Source organism: Netta rufina, assembly GCF_964035555.1.
Source record: "Netta rufina genome assembly, chromosome: 6".
NCBI classification, from domain to species: Eukaryota; Metazoa; Chordata; class Aves; order Anseriformes; family Anatidae; genus Netta; species Netta rufina.
This window is the reverse complement of record NC_140129.1, coordinates 34052557-34075428: the sequence shown is the minus strand read 5'-3', so window position 1 is coordinate 34075428 and position 22872 is coordinate 34052557. Positions and strand designations below refer to the sequence as shown.

The window sequence follows — 22872 nt, the reverse complement described above, 5'->3', positions numbered from 1 at the left end:
AGTGGGTTTATCTGCTGGAACATCATTTTGAACTTGTCACAAACTAAGTGTGAACTGAACTCTAAGACACTCGCGTTGGGATTCAGTTCGTACATTTAGTTACCCAAAAGCTAGACAACTAATGTAAGCTGAGTTGTCCAAGCCTGCTTCATGATCCATATATAAAAAAAAAAAAGCCTTGAGAAAATGAGTGGTCCTTCAGCTTTTGGACACCATAAACACAAAATGGTTGTGGAGAATGAGTGTGTGACTGGCTTGGACTCAGTGCTTATCTTTTAGACGAACGAATCTCTGTCCGATGTTCTGAGGCTTTAAAGACAGTTTGGTTCCCACAGGCTTTATAGATTTGCTAAAATATTTTCTTATAAAAGTGTGTTCATAGATGCTGTGTGGAAGGGAACAAGACAGAATGCTTTCTTGCAGTAAATTCTTCTCTGTTCAGGCATTTATGCCATTACTTATTATGTAGTCAATTCCTGTTTGGCATCAGAAGCTTCAGGCTAAATCTGTTCAACTTCATCTTCATTTAACACCTGAGTTCTGAAGGTAGCTGCCATCTCAGAGCTGGTCAGCTGCTCTGAAAAACAGGAGCAAGTGATGGCTGTCGCTGCAGTCTGCTCAGCTTTTGCAACTCATGTAGAGATTTCAGATACAAAAGCCTGAAAAACACATTCACAACAGGAAACTTAGATTTTTTGTTCAATTCAATCCACTAATGCTGTTTTGATATTCTTTTTTGTATCACAAAAGCCATTACTGCAGCTTCCAGCAACATTTTTAGACTCTTTCAAAATAATTATGCCTTAAATCATTGCAAGTGTTTTCAAATCAGTAGCCTTGTGCGACTGCCTCCTTTTGAAAGTATGTTCTAATATAGATTGGAATCTTAATGGCAGCATGAAAGCACATCAGTATTGATGTGTAGCATATGGCCTGGATGTTCTTTATTGGCAGCTTTTCAGCATGAATAGAGGTTTGTGGTTTTTTTTTTAATTAAGGTCAAGTCTGACAGCCAACAAAGGAGCAACTCTCCTCTTTTCCTGGTTTCTTGGGAAGTTACCTGACTGTGTGAAAGCTCCCTCTCTGTAACTCCTGCCATCTCTTCCAACTTTTATGTTCATCTGTCAGGGGTCTTCATTGCATTGCTCTTTCCAAAGTTCATATGCAAACATAACTGTATTCTGTGCCTCACCTATGTGCTTTTAACTACTCTCTTACTACTTGCTCTTGAATGGGTGAAGATTTCTCATGTTATGCAAACTGAGCTTTTTTGGCCAAGAAGAGAGACTTTCTTTGAGGGACAATAAATCACGATGGTAAATGGAATATAAGGTTGTGGTACATACCTTGCTTCCTGATTTTAGAATGTCAATAATCTCTCCCATATCACTGTGTTTTATAAGAGAACTGCTTTTTAAAGGTAAATTGAAGTTAAAAAGCTGAATAGGTGCTGATGACTACTTCATTCGTGTAATTTTCTTAATAATTTTCATAGAAGTCATTACAGTGAGTGTGGGTGCACTCGTATGCATCAGTATTCTAGTTTAATATCATTATTAACCTCCGTAAACAGCTGATGATTTGACTCCACTCATCCAATCATGAGCTGGAATATTTCTCAGCATTATGAAGGTAGCTTCTTTAATATGGAAGATACTTTGCATATACCATATGATATTGCATATACAGGCATATTACTCTAAAAGTACATAACCTTAGAGTTTTTCTTTGCTAAAATTGTTTCTTACAGTGTTTGCAACATAAGGCTTTTCATCCCAATGAGCCACTACCGCCAATTGAACCGCACCTTCTAGAGATGCTGGAGATGCCCTGCGTGGTGAAAGAAAGGTGTCAGGTTCCTCTTGAGAAAGTAAAAGCAGTCTTCCCTCTAAAGGATGTTGGCAAGAAAAAAGAAGAGAAGACTGCTCAAGACATCTTCAAAGATGAGTAAGTTAGAGATTTAATATTGATTAAAAAAAAACAACAAACAAACAACAAAACAAAAACAAACAAAAAACCACTTTTTTGCACTTCAAATTAATTTTGGTGAATGTAGCAGGCTCAGGAGCATTTTAATCAATGAGTTACATACTTAAAAAGTACTGATGGGTTGAGAATGTTGTGGAACCACACTGTCTGGGCTATTTTGAGAGTAGTGGTCTTACTACTGTGAAAGTCATGCTAGGATTAGGTCTGCCCCTCTCTGACATCATTATATGCTAATACAGAATTGCAGAATCCATCAGTTTGGAGGGTACCTCAGGAGGGCTCTCTAGTTCAACCTGCTGCACAAAGCAAGGTTACAGATCTGAACTGGTAACTCAGGGCTCCATCCAGTCTGATTTTGGAGATATCCAAGGATGGAGGCTGCACAGCCTCTCTGGGCAACCTGTTGCAGTGCTTGACTGCCTAGTGACCAAAGAGTTTGTCCTACCAGTGGTTGGACAAAATGGGTTGGATAAGAATAACAGAAGTGAATTCAGTATCAAACATACCAGTTTACATGAAATTCCAAGGAGCTTTACACTACCTGTCAGGATGAAAATTCCATCCCAGCATACTCTATGTTCTACGGCTTTCATTTTGAATACCAAATCAAAAGAAAAGCAGCTTAATTATCATATGCTGTGCAGAAAACGTGAATGTATTGAAAAATGCTATAGACTTTTTCTGGAACATCTATATTCTCAACTGTTTTTAAACTAAAACTCTTGGCTTTTGGTAGTACATACGCTCTGTTTACATTATCTGTGCTATAAATACGAAAAATAAATGCTTAATTGGTACTGCATTGGTACTGTTTTCCCAGCCAAGTCAATTTTGTTCAAACAAAATCCAATTTATAGAATGCCTATAATAAAACTGGCTGGTCCACTGGCATGTTGGACAGATCTCAGTTCCTCCCCTTTTTGTCATTTTTAGCTGTTTTTTCAGTACTAGGAGCAATGCCTTTGGGCCACTTTAAGGCCCGACTAAGCTTAGCTGTCACGTATCCTTTACTTCTGTTTGGATAGAGCCTCCTGATGTTATCTTTGGGAAGACACAGCATTGGACTTCTAGGGCTGTTGCTCTGGGAAAATGGCCATGTTTCTGTATACAGATTGGGAAACACATTGCTTTTTGCTTTGTTCACTGCTGTGTGTGCCTGTCTTGCCTTGGTGAATTCACACTGATTAAATTATCTTGTCCTTGCTCTGTGCCCTAATCATGTGTGCTGTATATACGTACACATACAAATATTTATATATGTATATTAAAAAGTAGAGAGAAGAAAACTATAGAATCAGGTGCAAAAAAAAAAAAAAAGAAAAAAGAAACCAAAATAGCCTACAAAACTTGGGCTCAAGCAAGCCAGGAAGAGAATTCAAACAAAAAGCTGTGACACATTACTGGTAGTTGCTGAAGAACATATATCCCAAAGGCTTCAATTTGATAAGCAAGAAGGAAAGCTATTTTCATTATAAACTAGTTGGCTTTAGAGGGGAGATGAAAGCAACTATAAAAATAATTGAGATAGGGATTGGTGTGGGGTGTTATAAAATGATTTAGGGGAAAAAAGGGGTTTTGTAAGGGAGGCAAAAGAATAGAAACTCAACTATGCAAAAAAGAATGAATAATGTAATGAACAATGAAAAGATCTAAATAAAAAATGGATTAAATGTAATGAATAGGAACAGTAGTGACATTGTTTTGTGTCTGGGACAAGCTGAGTGATTTAGTTAAATCACTTGAGGAGAAAAAAGTGTCAGTACAACAGGATAAGGAAAACATTAAACAGCAGGTAACATTCACCTTTTTAAAATTGACAGGTCTAGACAATTTGCACTGAAGAGTACTGAAAAAGTTTGCTAGAAGCTCTCTTGGCTATTTTTTTTTTTTTCTAAAACTGATTTGTACTGTTTTGGTCTCTTGTATTTGATATCCCTGTCTTGCTGTTGACCTGATTTCTCTGCCTAATTCTTAAGGTCTATTTGGGACTAAGGCAACATAAATACAGGCACATCTTATTAATGCTAAAGGTTAAAAATTACATTTTGTTTCATTTTTGTTAAGCTCTGCTTGGTTTAAAAAAAAAAAAAAGTCACAAAATACTTTTGATTGTACTAGATTTCCTTCTTAGGATGACTTTGGAGAGGCTGTTACCTCACCCAGTTTTGCAGTATGTGAGGCCTCTGTCTAAATGTAGAAGTGGGTGTTTGAAATTAGTCTTGTATTTTATTAATTTGTCTCAGAGCAATCGCACACTTCATAGTTAAAAAATACTGCTAATCAGGGCGTTATCAGTAACAAATTTTAAATGTCAGATTCATTGGCTGGTATTAATGAGTATGGATTCATTAGTTTCAGCTGTACTGCACTAATAATAATGGCTGTAGGTTTGGTCCTAGGCAGTTAAATTCAGTTATTTTCATTTTGTTCTCTTCCTACCTCCAGTCCCAAAGCATTTGGAATCAGCAAAAAATAATGCAGGAGAAAAAATATTTCAAGGCATTGCAAGGAACTACAAAGCAACTTTTGAGGAAAAAAATTAGAATTTGTTTGTTTTTGGTTTTTTTTGCACTTATCAGCGAACCGTCTCAGTGCACACAAGAATTTCTGTTCAAGTAGAAGCTCTGAACTCTGGTGTTAGATAAGTTTTTCCATTATACAGACAGGGATAGTGGCTGTCCAAAACAATAAAGCAACTTGTTCAGGGTCAGCCAGAAAGTCAGCAGAGCTGGGAACAAAGCAGGGTATCCTAGTCTCCTTGTCCTAAGGCATCACCAAAGTCATCACTTCTCCTAGAGTGATAAGTAGGGTGATGTTGGATGACAGGAGTTGCTGGGGAGAAGGGCTTTCATTTCAGTAGTGACAAAATTAAGTAAAAGGAATGATGAGACTATAGAAATGAAGTGGGATAGATGTTGATTGCCAAGCAGGGGAGGAGTATGCTATAGAAAGTAAAAAGGAAGTCTGTACTATTTAATAGCTGGTTGCTTCAGTAGCAGGCAACAACTTTTAAGATGAGTTGTAACTTTGAAGAACGCAACATGGCACCTAGTCCATGATCTCTGTTTTTATCCCTGATTTATGAAGCAGTTTCTTCTTTTTATTGCAGTAGCAGGATTTTTTAGAGTAACTTTTTATTTTTGTGTTGGGATTGCTTGAAGGTAAATACTGCAGTTTAGATCATTTAGATCATAACTTTCAGTCATTCTTAAACTGAAATCTATTCTGTGTAAGGCTGTTACATTAAACAACACAAAGCAGTGTCCACTTTTCTTCCCCTTTTCTGATAAACTAGAGTTTCTTCTGTTGCCAGAACGTGATCCAAAATTTTGTAAGATTGGAACTTAAAATGAAGCTTCTCATTTGAAGTGTTGGTTGCATAGACCTTGATGTGTGTGTGGGCAAAGGTAGAAAGTAGCCTAAAAACACGATTAGTTTTTTAAAAACATGTCTTTTGAAAGCATTTTGAGGGGTAGCTTGAGATTGTTCTGAGCAAATTCTTATTTGGGGTTTGTCTAGCAAGTTTGGACTGCTAGAAGTAGAAGTTTATAAAGCACTTGTGTGCTGATGGAGAATATGGGTTATGAGACTCGAAAGTCAGTGTGAGCAGATAAGTAGTAGTTATCAGTTCCAAGACAGGAACTTGCAGGTAATTTTTAAAGAGTAAATGGATTTCTTAATATTTAAGTTTTTTATTGCAATTTTATGGAATAAAAAAGGAAACTGTTTAAAAGGAATCTGTTGAGAATACCAAATGTCACATGTGATTATTGACTTACAGTGTACAGTGAATCAGCAAGGTCAACTCAATGTACTGGTTCCAAATAAAGCAACTAGAGAGAGCCAGCCTGTATTCTGAAATGTGGTAAAGAGGGGTATGAGTAAATTCACTCCTGAAATAAGTATCAATAATCCTGTACTTTCGACAAACAGTAGCTTCCATTTATGCTAAGATAAAATTTGATTTATCTCTACTGTCTGCTTTGTGAAGACTGTGGGAGAAATGAAGTATGGTTTATTGTTAATTTGGGAACAGCTGTATAACGAATTTTGGTCCAGTGTTCAGTGTGTACTTTGCAAATGTACTGACTTCTTATTGAGTAGGCAGAGCAGTTTACTTTGATTTAGTGTTTCTGTTCATTTTTGTCATCCTCATTTGCAGCAATGAAGATGGACACAATCCTAAGAAACAAAAAATTGAAGATGAGGAAGATAGCTTTAGCATCATAAAACTTGCTGAAGGCAATGTCACCTCTGTAAGTATATTTTTACAACAGCTTTGATTTCTGCCAGGAAATGGTAAGCACGGTAAATTTTCATTCTGAGATTATTGTATCCATTTTTTAGTAAACATTTATATTTGCTGTGGTTTTAGTTCTTTTGTAAGGTTTCTGTATGTGTATGCCCATTTAGAACTTCATATTTAAGATACTAGAGTGGGCCAGAAGAGGTGAATGAACTGAGTATGAGCTTTTAATTTTGAGCTTCCTATTGGCTTGCCAAGCCAAAGATTCTGTACCCACATGCCTGGGGGCTCCCGTTAAGAGTCCCATTCCTCATTAATTGTCCATCAAGATTAGTGAGAGGTCTGTTTCAGAGCTGAACTAACAGCCTGAATTACTGTGCTCTGACCTCTTAAACCCCAGAGAATATAGTTGGCCTATAAAAGTGCAGTGTTTTAAGTGTAATTCATCTGGCTAGTGTCATAACTAACCTTTGCTAGGAGTAGTGCATGTTTAACACACATCGTGTTTTTTGTATCTGCATGCAGAGAAGTGTAGAGGTTCTGTTTCCATGTTAAAAAGAAATCTAAAGGTCCCTATTGCCTCACAAGAAGAAAGAGATGGATATTGACGGACAATTCTGTTGGTTTTGGACCTTTTGTAGGTTGGCAGTGTTAACCCAGCAGAAGACTTCCGAATTCTGGTGAGGCAGAAAAATGCTGACTTCAAAGATGGTAAATGACTTTTATCTATCGTAACTATATTTAGCAGCATCTTCAGAGCTAAAGTGATCCATTTTCCTAAAAACAGGTTTCTGGTGCTATGTGAGATACTTTGGACTATACTGACTAGTTTCCAGTGCTGCTTAATGAGGGGTAGCACTTGTAAGTCTCAAATACCCTTGTTTGTGTAAGATGGCACTAGACAGCTACACTGAGGCATCTGAGTAACAACTTAGCTGTTTCAAACAGAAGATCCTTTCACACTGACTACCTTATTCAAACTGTTTATCAGCTTCTCGTCTGACTATATGTGATCTTTCTAGCTTGAAGTGGAGGCTTGTTGAATGGGCATTGTGTTGACAGTCCTGTCTTCTGCCTACTTAATCTTGCTTTATGGAGAAATAAGAATCAGATGTCTGGGCTTTAAATATTTACATGCAAAAATAATTTGTTACTGCTTGTGAGCAAAGTAAAATGTGTAGAAGGGATGTAATAACCAGCTAGCACCTCAAGAGGTGTGAGCAGGCTCTGTATGCACTGAATCTATCGCTCAGCACACAGAAAGATGGGGTTTTGATGCAGAGGCGAGGAAGAATAAAAAGCTCAGGTCAGCCACGGTCTTATTGGTCTGGCATCCTCTAAGTCTGAAAGTGCAAAGGAATTATTGTTTGCACAGTATTTTCCTAGTGGAATATCTATACGGAGATGTATGTAATCCAAAGCTATCTTAAAAAGGGTGTACAAGGTGAGTGGGGTCCTTTTTCCTCTTAAATGCTGATTTGAAGGTTGTGGCAAGGTAAACCTCATCTGCCCAATAGCCACTAATGTACAATTTCTTTTCAAAGGAAGTATTTGAAGGGGTTCTGAAGAAGACAGGTGCTGGTTATTTCAACTATGCCTTTGCTCCTTTTGGACTTAGTTTGAGGAGTATGTTAAGTAGTATATTATTTTACGATAGCCTTGTAAAGCTTATATAGTTACTTCTCTTCAGATTTTCCAGAACTATCAGGCAGGTAGCCAGCTTTGTGCATGGATTTAGCGGTACCAATCATGTTTATTGGGAAAAAATGTTGGGAATTGTGTTCTTGTGTCTCAGATATATTAAGATGTAGTAAAAAGCATTGTACAAGGCACTAAAATATTGAAACTAAAAAATTGACTACTTTTTATAGTAATTAGTTTTATCACGTAGGAAAGTTTTAAGGCAGAAATAAATGTAGTGATTACCAGTGAAGATCGTTTAAGTGAAGAGTGCTTAAATATGTCCACTCAGCAGCTGTTCTGGACGTTAACTGCAGTACATGTTGGGATAGCTTCTGAAATTTTGAGAAATCTGCTTTTATATATACGATCTATTATATATAAATATATATCTAGACAAAATGTAGTGCAGTCACCCATTTAAAGGAGAGAGAGAAGTCAATATAAATAAAAACATGCTCTGCATATGATTTTTCTCTTCTGCGTAGTCCTTTTTCTTCTTCAGAGCTTTTTAGTTGGCTTAGTACATAAAACATTGCAGGCATGTTTTTAATGGCTTGCTGTATGACATTCTGGTTATGTAAAGAGTAAATTATGTTTTAAAACTATTCAGTGGTTCTAACAGAGTTTTTCTTAAATATAGTTTTATATCAAATTTAATGAGGAAACTCTTTTTTAACCCTGCTAGAGCATGTAAAATTTAAAATGTCCTTTCAGGAAAGGGTAATCTATTGCAGGCAATCTAGTAGTTTATTGTAGTCAGTAGTTTACATGTAGCAGTTTTATGTGTCAAGATGCAGACAGGTTGTACCCTGTTTTGTTTCTTTGCAATATAAAAAGATGATCCAGTGTAGTCTTCAAACTGGTTAGAGCCCACGTTCTCGTTTGAAAAAAGGCAGCAGTTCCTTCTTCCTTCCCTCCCTGAAAAACAGCAACAAAATCCCTCCATAGAACAGTGGAAGCCAGTAAAATTGAGGGATATGGGAAAAAGTTGACTTCAAAATTTTTTATAGATTTATTCAGAAGACAGAGGCCTTTTAACTGTTTGCATGGAAGTGGATGAAGGTTGCGTTGTGTTTTGTTTTGTTTTGTTTTTGGTAGATAGAGAAGTTGTAGCAATAGGAAGAATTGTAGTTTAGAGACTGTCAGCAAGGATCTTAATTAAGCTGTGAGTTACCATCTGCTGCAGTGGCCTCACTGGTATTTGATGGTCAGGGCTTCTGCCATTCATAGGAGAAGCCGAAGTGCAGCTTGCACAGTGTCTGTGTGCTGTGTACCACAGCAGACCAGAGCAGGAGAAATAGCATATTTATTCCTAGCAGGTAGAGTAATGTCTGTTTTGGTAACGTGTTAATACATTCTCTAGAAAAATGAAGAATTTCATATTGGCAAGGGTCTCAGGGGTAGGTTTTCGGAGACTAGCAGCTCAAATTCTGAACTCAAAATTTTATCAACTTCATTTTTAATTGACATCTGTGTATATTATAGTAGGGACGCACTTAGAGTTCTTGTGATGAGTTGTGTGTGAGGGTGCCAACGTACAGGTTCGTGTTCATTGCTCACGTAAGGAGCATTGAGTTTCCTCTCTAGATGTCTTTACTTCCTCGTTTGCATGCATGGCCACAGATCTGTCATTTTATGCAGGTCTTCTTTTGAACAGGTTACAAGTGCGCAGTCATCACAAAGAGCAGTTTTCTGATAACTACTCCTGACGTTTTTATCAATGAATGCAAATGAAATAGATGAGTGTGCCTGAGTAGAATCTTTATTCTCATGGCTGTACGATGAACTTCTTCATCGCTGTGCCTGCAGAGAAGACTCTCAAATGCAGTGACTGTTTGCCACCTTCATAGTATGGAAGAAATAGCCCCATGACTACTATTTCAATCCTGTTGGCCTTTTTACAGATTTCCGTTCATGTCTGTATTTCTGGGAAGCAGATAATGTCTGGTATAGGGTGTGGTGTTTTCATACAGTTCTGTAGAAGATAGAATGGCTTTAAGTAAAGAGATAGTGACACACATGTAGCATTTTCTTTGGTTTCTAAATGTTATGTGGAAGTTATAGGTCAGATATTGTTGGCACTTACAGGACTACTCTCTGAGAACATGGTGTTTGTAGCTGAAAGCTTTTTTTTTTTGTTTTTACTGATTGCCAGAGATAAATCTGCAGTGATAACTGTACAGTTTATGGATGTTCGAAAAAGTGTCCAGAGAGAAATTGCACCTGACTCTGGTTTTATGTTTGCAGTAAGTTTGTCAATGTTTTTTTTTCATAGGCATTTTTGGGAAAATAAGGTTGAGTCAGTCAGCAATTGCCTGTGTAGATTTTGGTAAATACTCTGTCTTGCCTGAGGCAAGAAATGATCTACATCGCCATGGCATGTAGATCATTTCTTAGTAAAATTTGTAATTGCTTGGAGTAAAATTTGCTTGGAGCACTGAACCACCTGGTTCACCATGACCCTGATCTGAGTGGGGTTTGGGCCAAACGTCCTTTGGATATCCAGTCTTAAATCATCCTGATCCACACCCACAGTTACTGGCCATTTAGCGAGACCATCCCAAAACTAAGCAGTACCTTACAGCACACTGCAGTAGCTTAGTAGCTCTTGGTAAGGGCCTTATTTCTTGACTTAAAGATGAAGGAAATCCTTAAAAATTAGGACACTTTTCAATTTAGAAATTGTTTCTTCTTGTCAGGTACTAAAAGATCATCCTCACAGAGCAGCTGTTTAAAGTCCATTATCAGGTAGTTTAACTCATTTGTCAGTGACTCTTACTTTAAACACTGTCCATTAATACAAATCATTATCACCACCACTGGATAAGTCAAAAGGTTGCTAATAATAGGAGTCATTTGTCTACAGAAGGAGCTATGTTTTTAACAAGGAATCACCTTGGAATTAAAGGTACCAACAAGGAATTGAACCTGGACAATAACACAGTCTCAACTATTATTAAGCTGCATTCTGTTTGGCATAGTAATCTAGACCACAAATTGAAGAAATGTGAGAATATAACTACGCTTTGGTACCGTAACTATTCAGATAACAAGTGAATATAATTGTTCATGGCATATTTCACAAGAAGTAACAGCACTGGTGAATGTATTTTAGAGTACGAAATGTGCCTCAGTGCCAGTGGGCAGTGATTAATTTCTGAATGAATTAAGATCTTCTACTGAAGTATTTTTACTTGTAGTTCTCCACTCTGTACTCACTTTTTGCATCACCCGAAAGCAAATACTCAGACTAATGGAAAGGCAGATGATAGGTAGCAGAAGAAAGGGAAGAAAAATAAACAAAATTCTCAGACCTGTAGGTGTAATGGCACAAAGTCCACTTTGGAGAAGTTCCAGTTATAATCCTGTTCTGCTGTCTCCAGTATTTTCTCTGTCCCCCTGCAGTAATTTGGTAGTCCAGTCAGAGCACAAAAATTCTGTTTTGTGTTCGTCAATCATTGGTCTGTCATTTAGTGCAGGCCCAGTGGACAGACCCAATTTTAGCCAAGCTGTTTCAAGACGTTAAAAGAATCTGACTTATTGTTGCCATGTTTTCTGCATAATTTTGATGTTTCGTTGCCTATTAAAATACTGCGGGGCTTTTTTTTTTGTTTGTTTCAGATTTGGAAACAGATTTCAAAAAGGAGCTCACAGGCAGTAGGAAGAAACAGTGTTCTTCTGATGCCTGCCAGGGCAATCAAATAGAAAAGGTTTCTTACCAAAAAAAAAAAAAAAAAAAAAAAAGCAAAAGAAGTAGAGGATCTGATAATTCCAAGCAGTTTGCTGGAATCATTCTGACAATAAAGACTTTTATTGCACCCTGGTAGCGCCTGGGGTTTTAATTTAACACATCAATGAAAAGGCAGCATTTAAAAAAACAAACCAAAAAAAAAAAAGAAAAAGAAAAACACAACAACAACCCACCACCAGCAGCAGGACTTGCTTTTATTAGTGCAATTCGTAAGAAATTAGAACATTTAATGAGAAAATCGTTAACCATGAAAAAAATGGACTGACTTAACTCGAGGAGCTTAAGTAGTGAGACTTCAATTTAGTTTGTCAGCTACTGGTAATATAAATAAAGAGTGAGTTGATCACCTCTGGAGCAGTAGGCAATTTAGCACATTTTCTTGTGATAGCTGCTGTTGGACAGACCCGCTCTCTGCCTCCTTTTCTAGCAACTCACTAGAGTCAAAAGCTAGTGGGAGAATATCAAACACTTCTTGTTTCACTCATCTCTTCAGAGGTGGTATCCTTCAGATCCAGTTCAGTTAGGCATTTAATAGAAAACAGTAAGTACTGGCTGTTACATCCATGATTATGGTAAGCATGGTGGAATACAGCGCTTGCTTTGATGTTATTACGCCTTCATTGTAAATTTAACCCTTTCATTGAAATAAGCATGTATTTCAAAGGATGTTTTTGGGCTATGTTTTTTAGAGTTGTAAAATATAACATCACTCAGCTTTAGGATCCCAAATATTCTAGTTTTACTTCCTGTGAAAAAAAGTTAGGCCAGTGCTTTTTTTTTTGGCTTTTAGGTTTGGAATTTTACCTTGGCTATGCTTGAGTTTCTTCCCAGTATACCTAGCTTTTTCAAGGAGGCTGCAGTAATTGTCAGTAGCTTAGATACTGTCAATTATGAAATTAAGTTGTTTGAGGCAGTATGGGTGTGATTAACTCTTTTGATGCCTGTCAAGGTAGAACAGAAAGAGATGCAAATGAATGTATTTATTTATTTTGCCGAGGAATTGCGCGTTATTTGGTTTGCTTATTTATTCCTCCTTGTCTTTCAGTGAGTCAGCAGCTGATAAACCGCATTGATCAGTTTCTGGAACATAAAAGTTCACAGTACTACATGAAAGGGATCAATTGTATCAGAGTTTTCAGAGAGGAGTCCATAAAGGTAATGTTAATATGTGAAAACTCTTCCAAATTGAAGATATGATGAGCCTATTTGCTATATTGAAAACATGGTAATTTATTGCTACAGGAGAAGTAGATTAAAAAGATTTTAATCGCTTATACTGTTTGAAAGTTTAGAAATATATTGCCATTTGTGTTTCTTTATTCTTGACTTGAATAAGGACTAGATTCTGTGGTGTTACACACTGTTATTTTTGTTCTTTGAAACATAAAATCACAAGGCCTGTGGCCTGATGTTTAAAAAAGAAAAATATGCTATTGCACAAAGTTCTATTAAAACAAGTTTCAAAAAGCTACAGAGATTTGTAGTTCTGTTTTTTGTGGCTCGTTTTTCCTTAGAACTCTTGGTTCTAGTAGAATTAAAATGTGTAATGATTTATGCTCACCATTTTATATGACTTCATGAAGAATTAACGTTTGCAGCTATTTCCATATTGCCCTGTAATCATGGCTGTTATTTTTTCAGCTGTCCAAGGTGCGGTGCTTTAATGATTTTCTGCAGGCCCTGAAATCAAAGGTGGAAGACAAAGCCTTAGTTGATTTCTGGGAGATTGTGGTACAAGGTATGATGGCATTTCACTTTTTAAAGTATTTCTACTTTTATTATTAGTTATGTAGGAGAAAACCTTATGTTAGCAATGGGACACTGAAACTAAACCTAGAGCAGCATTTTGATCTAGGTCATTCCCGCAGCCTCTGTAAAAGGGAAAAAAAAATAAGCAATCACAACAGAAACATCCATTTCTTTCACATTACAGCTTCCTTTTTTTGTCCTAATTGTTTCCTACCAGTGTCTTGCCAAGTCGTGTTGAAATAGTAAACGAATTGTGTAAGAAAAGAGACAAATGTCACAAGGTAAGGAGAACGAGATAGGATTTCAGGTGAATTTGAAGATAAGTGGAAAAACTTGTGCAGCTTATATATAAAAAGATGCTTCCAAATTAAGCCTCAAGAAAGGCATGAATAACATTGAAATATGTCACTGATTGTTTTGTATTTAAGCAACTTGAAGAACCAAATATGTGGTAATATGACACCTACCTATGATTAAACTGGGAGATACAGGGCAATGCAATTCCAAAAGAGCTTCAGAGACTACGCAAGTGATAAATAAAGGAACATTTTCACAAATATGAAACATGGTGGGCTATAAAAAACATCTTTTACATCATACTCTTGTTTTTAATTGGAATCAGTGCTAGGAAAATCTGTTAAATGCCTAACTGTGTATTTAAGGGTGCATGCTATAAAATGCAATTATATGCTTTTATATAGCACCTCTCAAAATGAAGGACTCTAGACTGTGTTTAATGCCTGCTTTATCTTACTGTTTCAAAAATTTCAAAATATAGGATGGGAATTTGTTTATTAACCAAAACCAACAGCACAAGGCAACTCTCAAAGGCTATTGTAGGGTACTGTCTCTGAACAAATCTGAAGAGGGGAAAAAAACAAAACACACAAAAAAAACAACCCTTTGGAAGTAGGAAACTTGGATCTTTTTAAGTCATGCTTAGAATACTGTTTTAATATTTATAGTTGGTTCAAACCAGAGTTTTCAACAAACTGGACTATATTTCTCAGAAAATAATTCACAAATACTAACAGGGATGGTATTTTCATACAAAGCAGATTATCTTCTGAGAAGATGATAAAATCATGGTGCTTTATGGATAATCCAACGAGCTGGTCTTGCTGAGTAGCTGAAATTGCTTTTCATTTGCTGCTATCAAAAGCAGAAGTCCTGTTTTCCCTGCTTCTTGTGACATAACGCATGCCCTTTTTTTTCCTCTAAATGTGGCATTGGGCCTTGTTATGTGCCACTGCAATCACTGAGAGGATGGATGTGAGTTAATGAGTTAGTGATTCTTGGAGCAGGAGCAGGGCAGATCTATTTGATAAGCTCACTCATCTCGTGAAACCCTGCTGTGTAGCTCTGTGGGCATGTTAAGGTGGCATTAAACTTGTGATGCTGCTAAACCTTTCTGAACCTACTGTTCTTTCCTCTCACACCCACAGATTCTTAAATTGGCAACAAGCGTTTGTGTAGCCAAGTGATGGCTAGATTGGGAAAATAATTGGGATGAAAAGTAATTGAGTGTTTTTCTTTTGTTTTTGTGGGTCACTGCACAGGATGGTGGTGCAGACACAACCAGGGCAGGACCAGCACTTTGGTGTAGTCATTCTGTAGAACCACAGCATCAGTGTTTGTATGGTAGGAGTTAATTTTTGTAAGGCTGTTAAGGACTGAAGAGCATGCTGTGAATGACTAAAAGTGTAATTTCTGATAGATTTTCAGCATTTCATCTGTGATCTATGATTTCAGTGTCTCATTAGTTTGATTGTCATAATATTAACAGTTTCCTAAATGTATACTTCCACAAGCTTATGAATATTCTCATTAATTTATTTTTATATCATAGTTGACTCATTTATGCAAGTCACATCTTCCTTTGAGCGATATTTTTTTATTTTTGGTGGTGGTGATGATGACACATTGAGAAGTTGAAATTTGGAGGACTTATTTCTTTTCTAATGTTAAGTCTGGTTTTGGGAAGCCTTCTAATGATACTTTTATATCTTTTATTTTTTTAGACAGAATTTCTTTGATCACTAAAGATGAAGCAGAGGGAAGTTCTGTGACTAGTGAAGAAGCTGAAAAGGTATCATTTTTTAATGAGCATCTATTTGTGTAGAGCCCTTGCTGTGGAACAGAAAATTCTTTATGATATGTATAAATCTTTAGGTGAATGAAATAGGATCCATATAAAGGAAGAATATTGCCCTTTTGCTGTAGAATTAATAATACCCTATTCTAGAGCAAAAATAATTCCATAGCATGTACCACAGCATTATATTTTAATTGGTCTTTAGAAAGTAGCATGTACATCATTATCTGAAAACATCCTTTCTGAAGAACAGGAATTTCAGGAGCTCAGTTTAATGGAACAGCAATAAATTTTATATGCAAGATTGCTATTTGAACTTTGTATAAAGAGCTGTGATCTCGTTGTTAACATGCTAGTTCAAAAATCAGGATTTTTTTTGGTCTAAAAGCTTTGCTAACTCTAGCAAAACAAAGCTGTCATAGCTTGTTTTCATCATATATGCAGTGATAGCAGTAATTTCTACTTTATTGAGGTCTTGTGGATTGGACATCATAGATTATGCTATTATTACTGGTCATCGTATTGGCTTCTTTCAGAAAAAGAAATTTGGGGTATTTGCAGGTATTCTTCCTACAGAAATAAAGCATTTCAGTAACTGCAGTGATGAATGAAGGACGCTACAGTTACAGAGGAGTGACTTCTAAAAGACAGAATGGTGCCTGTTTGAAAGAAGATATAATTCAGATTTGCTGTCAAAAATTGTGTTTGCATAGAGAGGATAAGACGGGCATTTTTGTATCAGGCTGCTGCTTGCCATATGACTTTGAAGGGTTTAGAAGAAGGGAAGTCTCAGTATTACAGACCCCTCAATGTAAGCGTAGGTAAAATCCTTCTACTTTGCAAAGAAGCAGCTTTGTTAAAAGATGCTATATTGATTTTTACAACTTCTGGGCCTTACATTAGCAATAACAAGGGGCTTGAAGTAGGTTCTTCATGAATGAATTAAAAAGTAGGTATGAAGTTTTATTTTTGAAACTGTTTTTTAATCTGTAACAATTTATCTCGAGGTAAAGAAGATGAATGAAAATCTAAACAAGCTCCTAAGAACCCCAAATCTAAACTCATATACAGAGTGCAAATGTCAGAGTGACTTGTTGTACACGTGAAGGATCTACTGGTTGTTTCTCATCATGCATAACTGTATAGAACATTCTTCTGTTCTTTAAAACCAGCAGTTTTAAAGAATATCAGGTTTTGTTACATATTCTGAGTGCTATGAGTTTACTTTGAAACTTCACAAGACCATTTGTTTCTTGAACTTCACTTTTTAGTCTGAAACTGTCATTGGTGTTCAAAATGTGATAAAGCTGCATGAAATAGCCTCTATTCCTGAAGGAAATCTCTACTAGCCATAAAGACCTTACAGAGCACAGATCTCTGAACTATGATCTTATGGTGGCTAAGAAATACTGTGTCTGCATAGGAATGCAGCAGAAATTATGAAGAGTAGCAAGGAGCAGAGTTACAGCTGTCAGGCTAAGCTGGAACAAAACACTGTAGACTGACTTTAGAAGGACTTTTCTTTTTAACATCATCCTGCAGTCAGCCAGGTGTTGCAATAAAGGAAGAAATTCTTTTGTGATTGATTGAAGGTCTTGTGACAGCCATAACTTCCCGTTAAAGTAAGGGAATAACAAAGATTGCATGGAATCAGCTCTGGGCTGCTGAGAGTGCAAGAGTTCGCTAATGTGACAGATAACCTTGCATTTCAGAATAAATGGCTTGCATCCCTCTGCTTAACTAGGCTGTTGGCAGTCCCAGTTATTTACTAGATAACCTCCCCACTCTCCAGAGCCAAAACCAGAACCCTTAAGGAACTGTCATTTTCTGTCAAGGGTTTGTATGACTTTTAACATATGAAACTGGAAGACTGTATGTTGTTGGAATATGTTCTAGAGAGATTGAAATTTTTGTCTTCAGTTTATGAGGCTGATATTATGTCTAGTCTTGGTCTAGTTAAGCTGTGCTGAAAGTTTGCTGTGGCGTGTGAAGGCAGCATTTTCCTAGATCTATAACAGATTGCTAAAAAGGTTCATTTGTTTTCTGTAATGAAGGCCATACCCTTCATTAAAGGGTTATACTGGATCTTTTAAAATATCACGTATAAGATTAAATTTTTCTTCACCTCTGTAATAGGTCAAATGCTCATAATTCCAAGCTTGTAGGTCCAGGGATTCACTGTCAGTGTGGTCTTCTGTGACACAAAAGCCTTTGAAACCTTTTCTCGTATGTGAAGGTCACTAGCTGGTAGCTTTTTCAGGTGTGTATTGGATATAAGGCTCATTTTTCATAGAATTACTGTTTTGTAACAAAAACTTAACTTTAAAGGCTGTTTATTAGAGAGGTAACGTAATTTTTTGTTTTGTTTTGGTTGAGCTAGGTTATCCTTGCATGTTTTCCTTTCTTCATATCATTGAGAAAAATAGTTCTGTGTAGGCTTTTTTTAACCCTCTGATAGTAGTACACTCTTTTTAGAGTGTAAGGATGATTGGTTAAAAAAGCAGCAACGTCAAGTGCTTTTGGTGATTAATTTGGGAAAGATAATGGATTTCAACACAACTAGTACATACATGTATAATCTGTTTTTGCATTAATGCAAAACAGATTTTGTTTAAAAAAAAAAAGTTTTAAATGTATAGAATTTGATGAAAACTTCCGGTTACAAATTTTCATCCTGTATTTCTGTAGCTTTTGACTTCACCTAATTTAGTGCTAGAAAGCTAATTTTGAAAGCTTCAAAAATGTGCTACTTTTTGGAAATATCATTTGACTCTTAATTAAGTGCGTAAAATGAAATTTGGTTTGGCATAAAATGCCTTTCAGAGCTGACAGTGTCACTAGCTTTTAGTTTCATAATACGTGCTTTGTATTACTACTAGATTGAGAACTTTTCCAGCAAAAAAGACAGACAAGCATGCGACATCTTAAAATTCTAATTTGTTCCATCCTTGTTAGTGCAGCTACAAAACTTGTAAGGTAAGATGAAGTTAACATTAAAACATGAGTGGTGTCTGTGCAGCAAGTTTTCTGCAGCGCTCTAGGTTATTGCTCTTCAGGATGTAGAAAAGATTTGACCTTTGGCTAATGAGACAACGAGGCAGACATTGTCTGTATCCTTCATCTTTGGTGTTAACCAAATGCAATATATTTGCTTTTCGTCCTATTGGATGTATTATTTGGTTCTTTCCTACAACATTAATTTATTGATGCTTTACCTAGCAGAGGGAGCTGGAGAGAATGCCTTTTCCAGTGATTCAAACTGTGAACTCAGGCATTAAAGCATTAGATCACATCTTGATATGATGGGAGAATGTGGCAGGCAACTTCTCGGTGTTTTACCCCCTGTCTAAAGCTGACACTGCTCTAGAACAGGATCAGAACCGTTTAAGTAAAATAACATTTAAGCTTTTTACAGTCCAAGTACGTTGTCTTGGAGATGAGTAGCACTGATAGGGATCCCAGGGCCTTTTACATGACCTCCACGTCTGTAAAAGCTAAGTCCTCAGATAAACAGTAATTTGCTTTCAGAAACCAGTTGTTTCCACAGAAAAGAAAAATGTTACCTAAGCTCAAAACCAATATTCATAGCCTGTTTAATATCATTATTTTATAACCAGAGATTTTCTATTTTCTATCCTGTTAAAGAGACTACAACTAAAACTTGCAGATAACTGGACACTTTTCAGGAGGCACATATTTGTATTGTTTTTCTACTATTATAGCTAAATTACTATTTTTTTTCCACTGTTAGGTTAAAATAAAAATAATTTGTAGGTGGTTGTACTCCAGATATTGTCTGTGTGTTTGATTTCAGTAGTTACAGTATCTAAGCAAGTTAGCTTTATCTTCTGTTTATTGATGCTGTGCTTTAAATGAAGGGCATATGGTGTGTTTGTATCAGCAGCTACTGCAAAAGAATTTTACATAATGACTGTTCTATTTTTAAAGACCAGCATTCGAACCATCTTGCATGTTTTGAGAGTGTTTTTTAAATTCATGTCTTTGTTCATCTATTAAATGTTCATTGAATTAAGTGAAAAGCTACTGAGTTTCACACAGAACTAGGTTGTCATACTTAAGGTCTTTACTAACCAAGTTGTTAATCAACTTACATATGTATTAATACTAATAGGGACAATTTTTTTGTCCCTGTCCTGGCAGCTTGTAGCTACGTGTGATATTGCTTTTAAAATTACCCTTTTAAGAACATAAAAATGGCCATACTCTGATGAACAAAATTTCCATCTAGCCCATGGCTCCAGCCACTGACATCTCAAGTATTTCCTGTGCTTGAGGCTGTTTCTTTGGACTTCAAAGTATTTCTCTCCTATGAACTTTCCCCATCTCCTCTGAGACTAAGTACTAATATTTGCAGCATCCTTACTAAATAGCATTCTGCAGCTTAACTGTGCATTGTCTGAAGAACCACATTCTTTGTCAATTTTTAACAATCTGCTATAAAATCCCTTAAAAGCAAGACTTAGGAAATTCCCTGTTTGTTTTTTTTTTTTTTTTGTGTGTGTGGTTTTGAAGGGTGGAAACCAGAATGGACTTACTGATAATTTTTCATTATAGGCAGATTAGTTTTGATATGGAAAGGGCAAGTTCTGTCCACAGAATCACAGAATTGTCTAGGTTGGAAGAGACCTCAAGATCATCGAGTCCAACCTCTGACCTAACACTGACAAATTCTCCACTAAACCATATCACTAAGTTCATTTAACATTGAGTCAGAGTTTCGTCAGTCTAACGTAAGAAAATTTGTATTTTCAGTTCTTGGCTCCGAAAGAAAAGAAAAATGAACCTCTGCCTGCTACAGATGAAGGTGGTGATGTTGATGACTTGGTGAGTACAATAAAGACATGATGTGGCTGTAGAATTCAGTTATAGGTGAAAGTTGCAGTAAGAAAGAGCTTCTTAAAGCAGTAGATCACATGTCTTAGAAAACACCTCAGGGAACTGAGTCAGAAAAGAGCCATGTGAAATTATTTGTTTACTATTGTAAAACACAACCAGATGTGTAATTTTATGATGGCAAATAGAAGGCTGTGTAGTAACATGGGTGTTTACATAGATTAGTCCTGTCCTCTTGTGTATTTAAAAGACACAATGAGGCTGCGTGTTTGATAGATTATAATTTACTATAATAGCAATAGCGTTTAACAAAGCTTGTAGATCTAGAACAGCTATTTATGTGGGTTGAAACCTAAAAGTCATTTAAAATTAAAAGATGCTTTAATCTTCTCAGTTAACCTTCTTTTATACTAACTTGCTTAAATTCAAGGATTTCAAGAGGGTTTTTTTAATAAACATTTTAGCCATTTCTGTACAGGATGAGTCATTACAAATCTGTCTCTGAAGCTTAAATTGATGGTGTAGACAGTTCTAATGAAGTTTCAATAGCAGGCATATTTTTACTTTTGGACTGTACTTTTTTTAAGTCTCCAAATTGCACATATGATTATGCGAAGATGAGATTTAAGGTTTGTTTTTGTACTTTTAGTATTAAGTTCCATGTGGTCCACTTATGTTGGATTTCTTATGTTGGAATCCTTATAAGGATTTCTGAATTTGCTTTATTTTCTAAGCAGTAAACACAAGAAATTACTTGAATTCAATACCTCTTCTTCTAAATTTGTTGTTTCTGTTTGCAGCTGGACATGATGTGACTGCATGATACATTGGGATTGAATAAACGAAGTTATGGAAGAGATCTCCATGTAAGATGGCACACAAATAGGATGCTAATGAGAAGACTGTATAGCCATCTTTATTTTTCTCAAATGAGAGCAGAAGTCCAAGACATTTTCAGTTGGTGTAAATGTCATCTGACTTTTTAAAACTAGAACAGAGGATTGATATCTTTAAGGGGTCTCTCTTTTTTTCTTTAGCACAGAGAACCTGGTTTATCTGTGGAACTGCTTCTAGTTAAACGCCACTAAATTTAATGAGAGCCTGTGTTTGTGCCTGAAATTCTTGTTATATTCCCTGAGAAGGAAGACAGAAATGTCACAGTGAGGTTACCAGGTAATATAGAATCTTTAGTGGACGTAACTCCATAGCATTATTGCTGCAGAAGGAGAAAGGTTGTATTTTCATGCTTTTTCCCTGCAGAGAGGAAAAAAAAAAAAGGGGGGGGGTATTGAAAAAATTCTAGGCCAGGGATTCACAAAGTAATGGTTTGAAATGAACAAAATGAACAGCAGAAGCTAAAACATACAACAAAGCCAAGTGTACTGATCTTGTGACGCTGTACCCAAATCAACAATTGTGGTCACTTTTCTGTGCTCCAAGTTCTCTTTCATGTCAGCTCAACAGCAGAGTTAAAGACCCTCAAAATTATTATTTTATTAAGACTTTTACCTGTGATTCCTGTAGTACTCCTGGTGCTAAAAGGATAAAAGACTCTGTTATATGTCTATTTAATACAATGCTGGTAATGCAGAGCAAAGGAATACGTGAAAGTTGTATGCTGACACTTGTGATAGATAACTGATGATAGTTAACATTGGTAACTGAAATGGTGTACTAGCTACACAAAGCAATCCAAAGTTGTCAAATACTGCTTAGAAAGAGATACTCAAATTTGATTTACAGATCTGAAGAGAAACTAATGACACTTCACAGATGCTTGTTACAGCCAGATTAATTCCTTTAAAAGCTGTTCTTTATTATTGCAGATGTATAAAAGTACTGTGCAAAGTGGTGGTAGTATCATAAAAAAAAATCATGAGCTAAATTAAAAGATGTTTTAGAATATCTGCCCTTTATACTGAACAGCTCCTGTGTGTGAAACAGCAATTGCTTTTCCCCACATTTCCCTACACAGAGACTTTCTCTCTTCTTTCTTTTGTCTTATCTTGATTGAGTTCATGCAGACTTTGAAGAGCTCTCTCAAGTGCAGAAGGCAGGCAGTAGGTAATGTTTCCAGGCCTTTAGATCATTTGTTTCGTGTAAAGTTATTTTTCTGAATTGTAAATAAGAAATTGTTGGTAACTCCATGGTTTTGACCATCTATTTTTAGGCTGATTTATGGAGTGTAACACTGGTGTTTTTTTTATTTTTTTTAATTAGTTTGATTAATAAAATACTTAATGGATTGCTTTTGTTTTCTTTGTAACCATGTTTGCTAAAGTCAGATCATTAACTACCTATGCAGTACCTAGGTGAGACTACTGAAAAACCCTTTTCCAGGCATACAGTGAAAACATCGAACATTGAAAGCCTTCCACAGGAGTTGAATGTAATTACTTTTTCAATATTTTACAAACACAAAACTTCACAACACACCCAATAAATTCATTTTTATTATTTTGCAGAGATAAGTCTTGGTCAAGACTGGACAAGACATTTTGCAAT

General features: G+C 36.2%; 1 protein-coding gene across 2 annotated transcripts in view; it reads left to right on the top strand.

Annotated features, from left to right (window-relative positions):
* Positions 1–22595, top strand: part of XRCC5 (X-ray repair cross complementing 5) — a gene marked incomplete at its 3' end in the record, with an annotated part of 41837 nt that extends 19242 nt beyond the window's left edge. The window contains exons 13-20 of one of the 2 annotated variants that reach the window (XM_084288785.1): positions 1751–1947; positions 6152–6245; positions 6877–6946; positions 12715–12824; positions 13311–13407; positions 15440–15507; positions 20287–20358; positions 21168–22595. In XM_084288785.1, coding sequence (XP_084144911.1) covers positions 1751–1947; positions 6152–6245; positions 6877–6946; positions 12715–12824; positions 13311–13407; positions 15440–15507; positions 20287–20358; positions 21168–21182 — 723 coding nt within the window. Of the gene's footprint in view, positions 1–1750; positions 1948–6151; positions 6246–6876; positions 6947–12714; positions 12825–13310; positions 13408–15439; positions 15508–20286; positions 20380–21167 lie in introns of those variants that run through there. The other variant, XM_084288784.1, reaches the window with a different exon arrangement.
* Between the last annotated feature and the right edge of the window lie 277 nt (positions 22596–22872).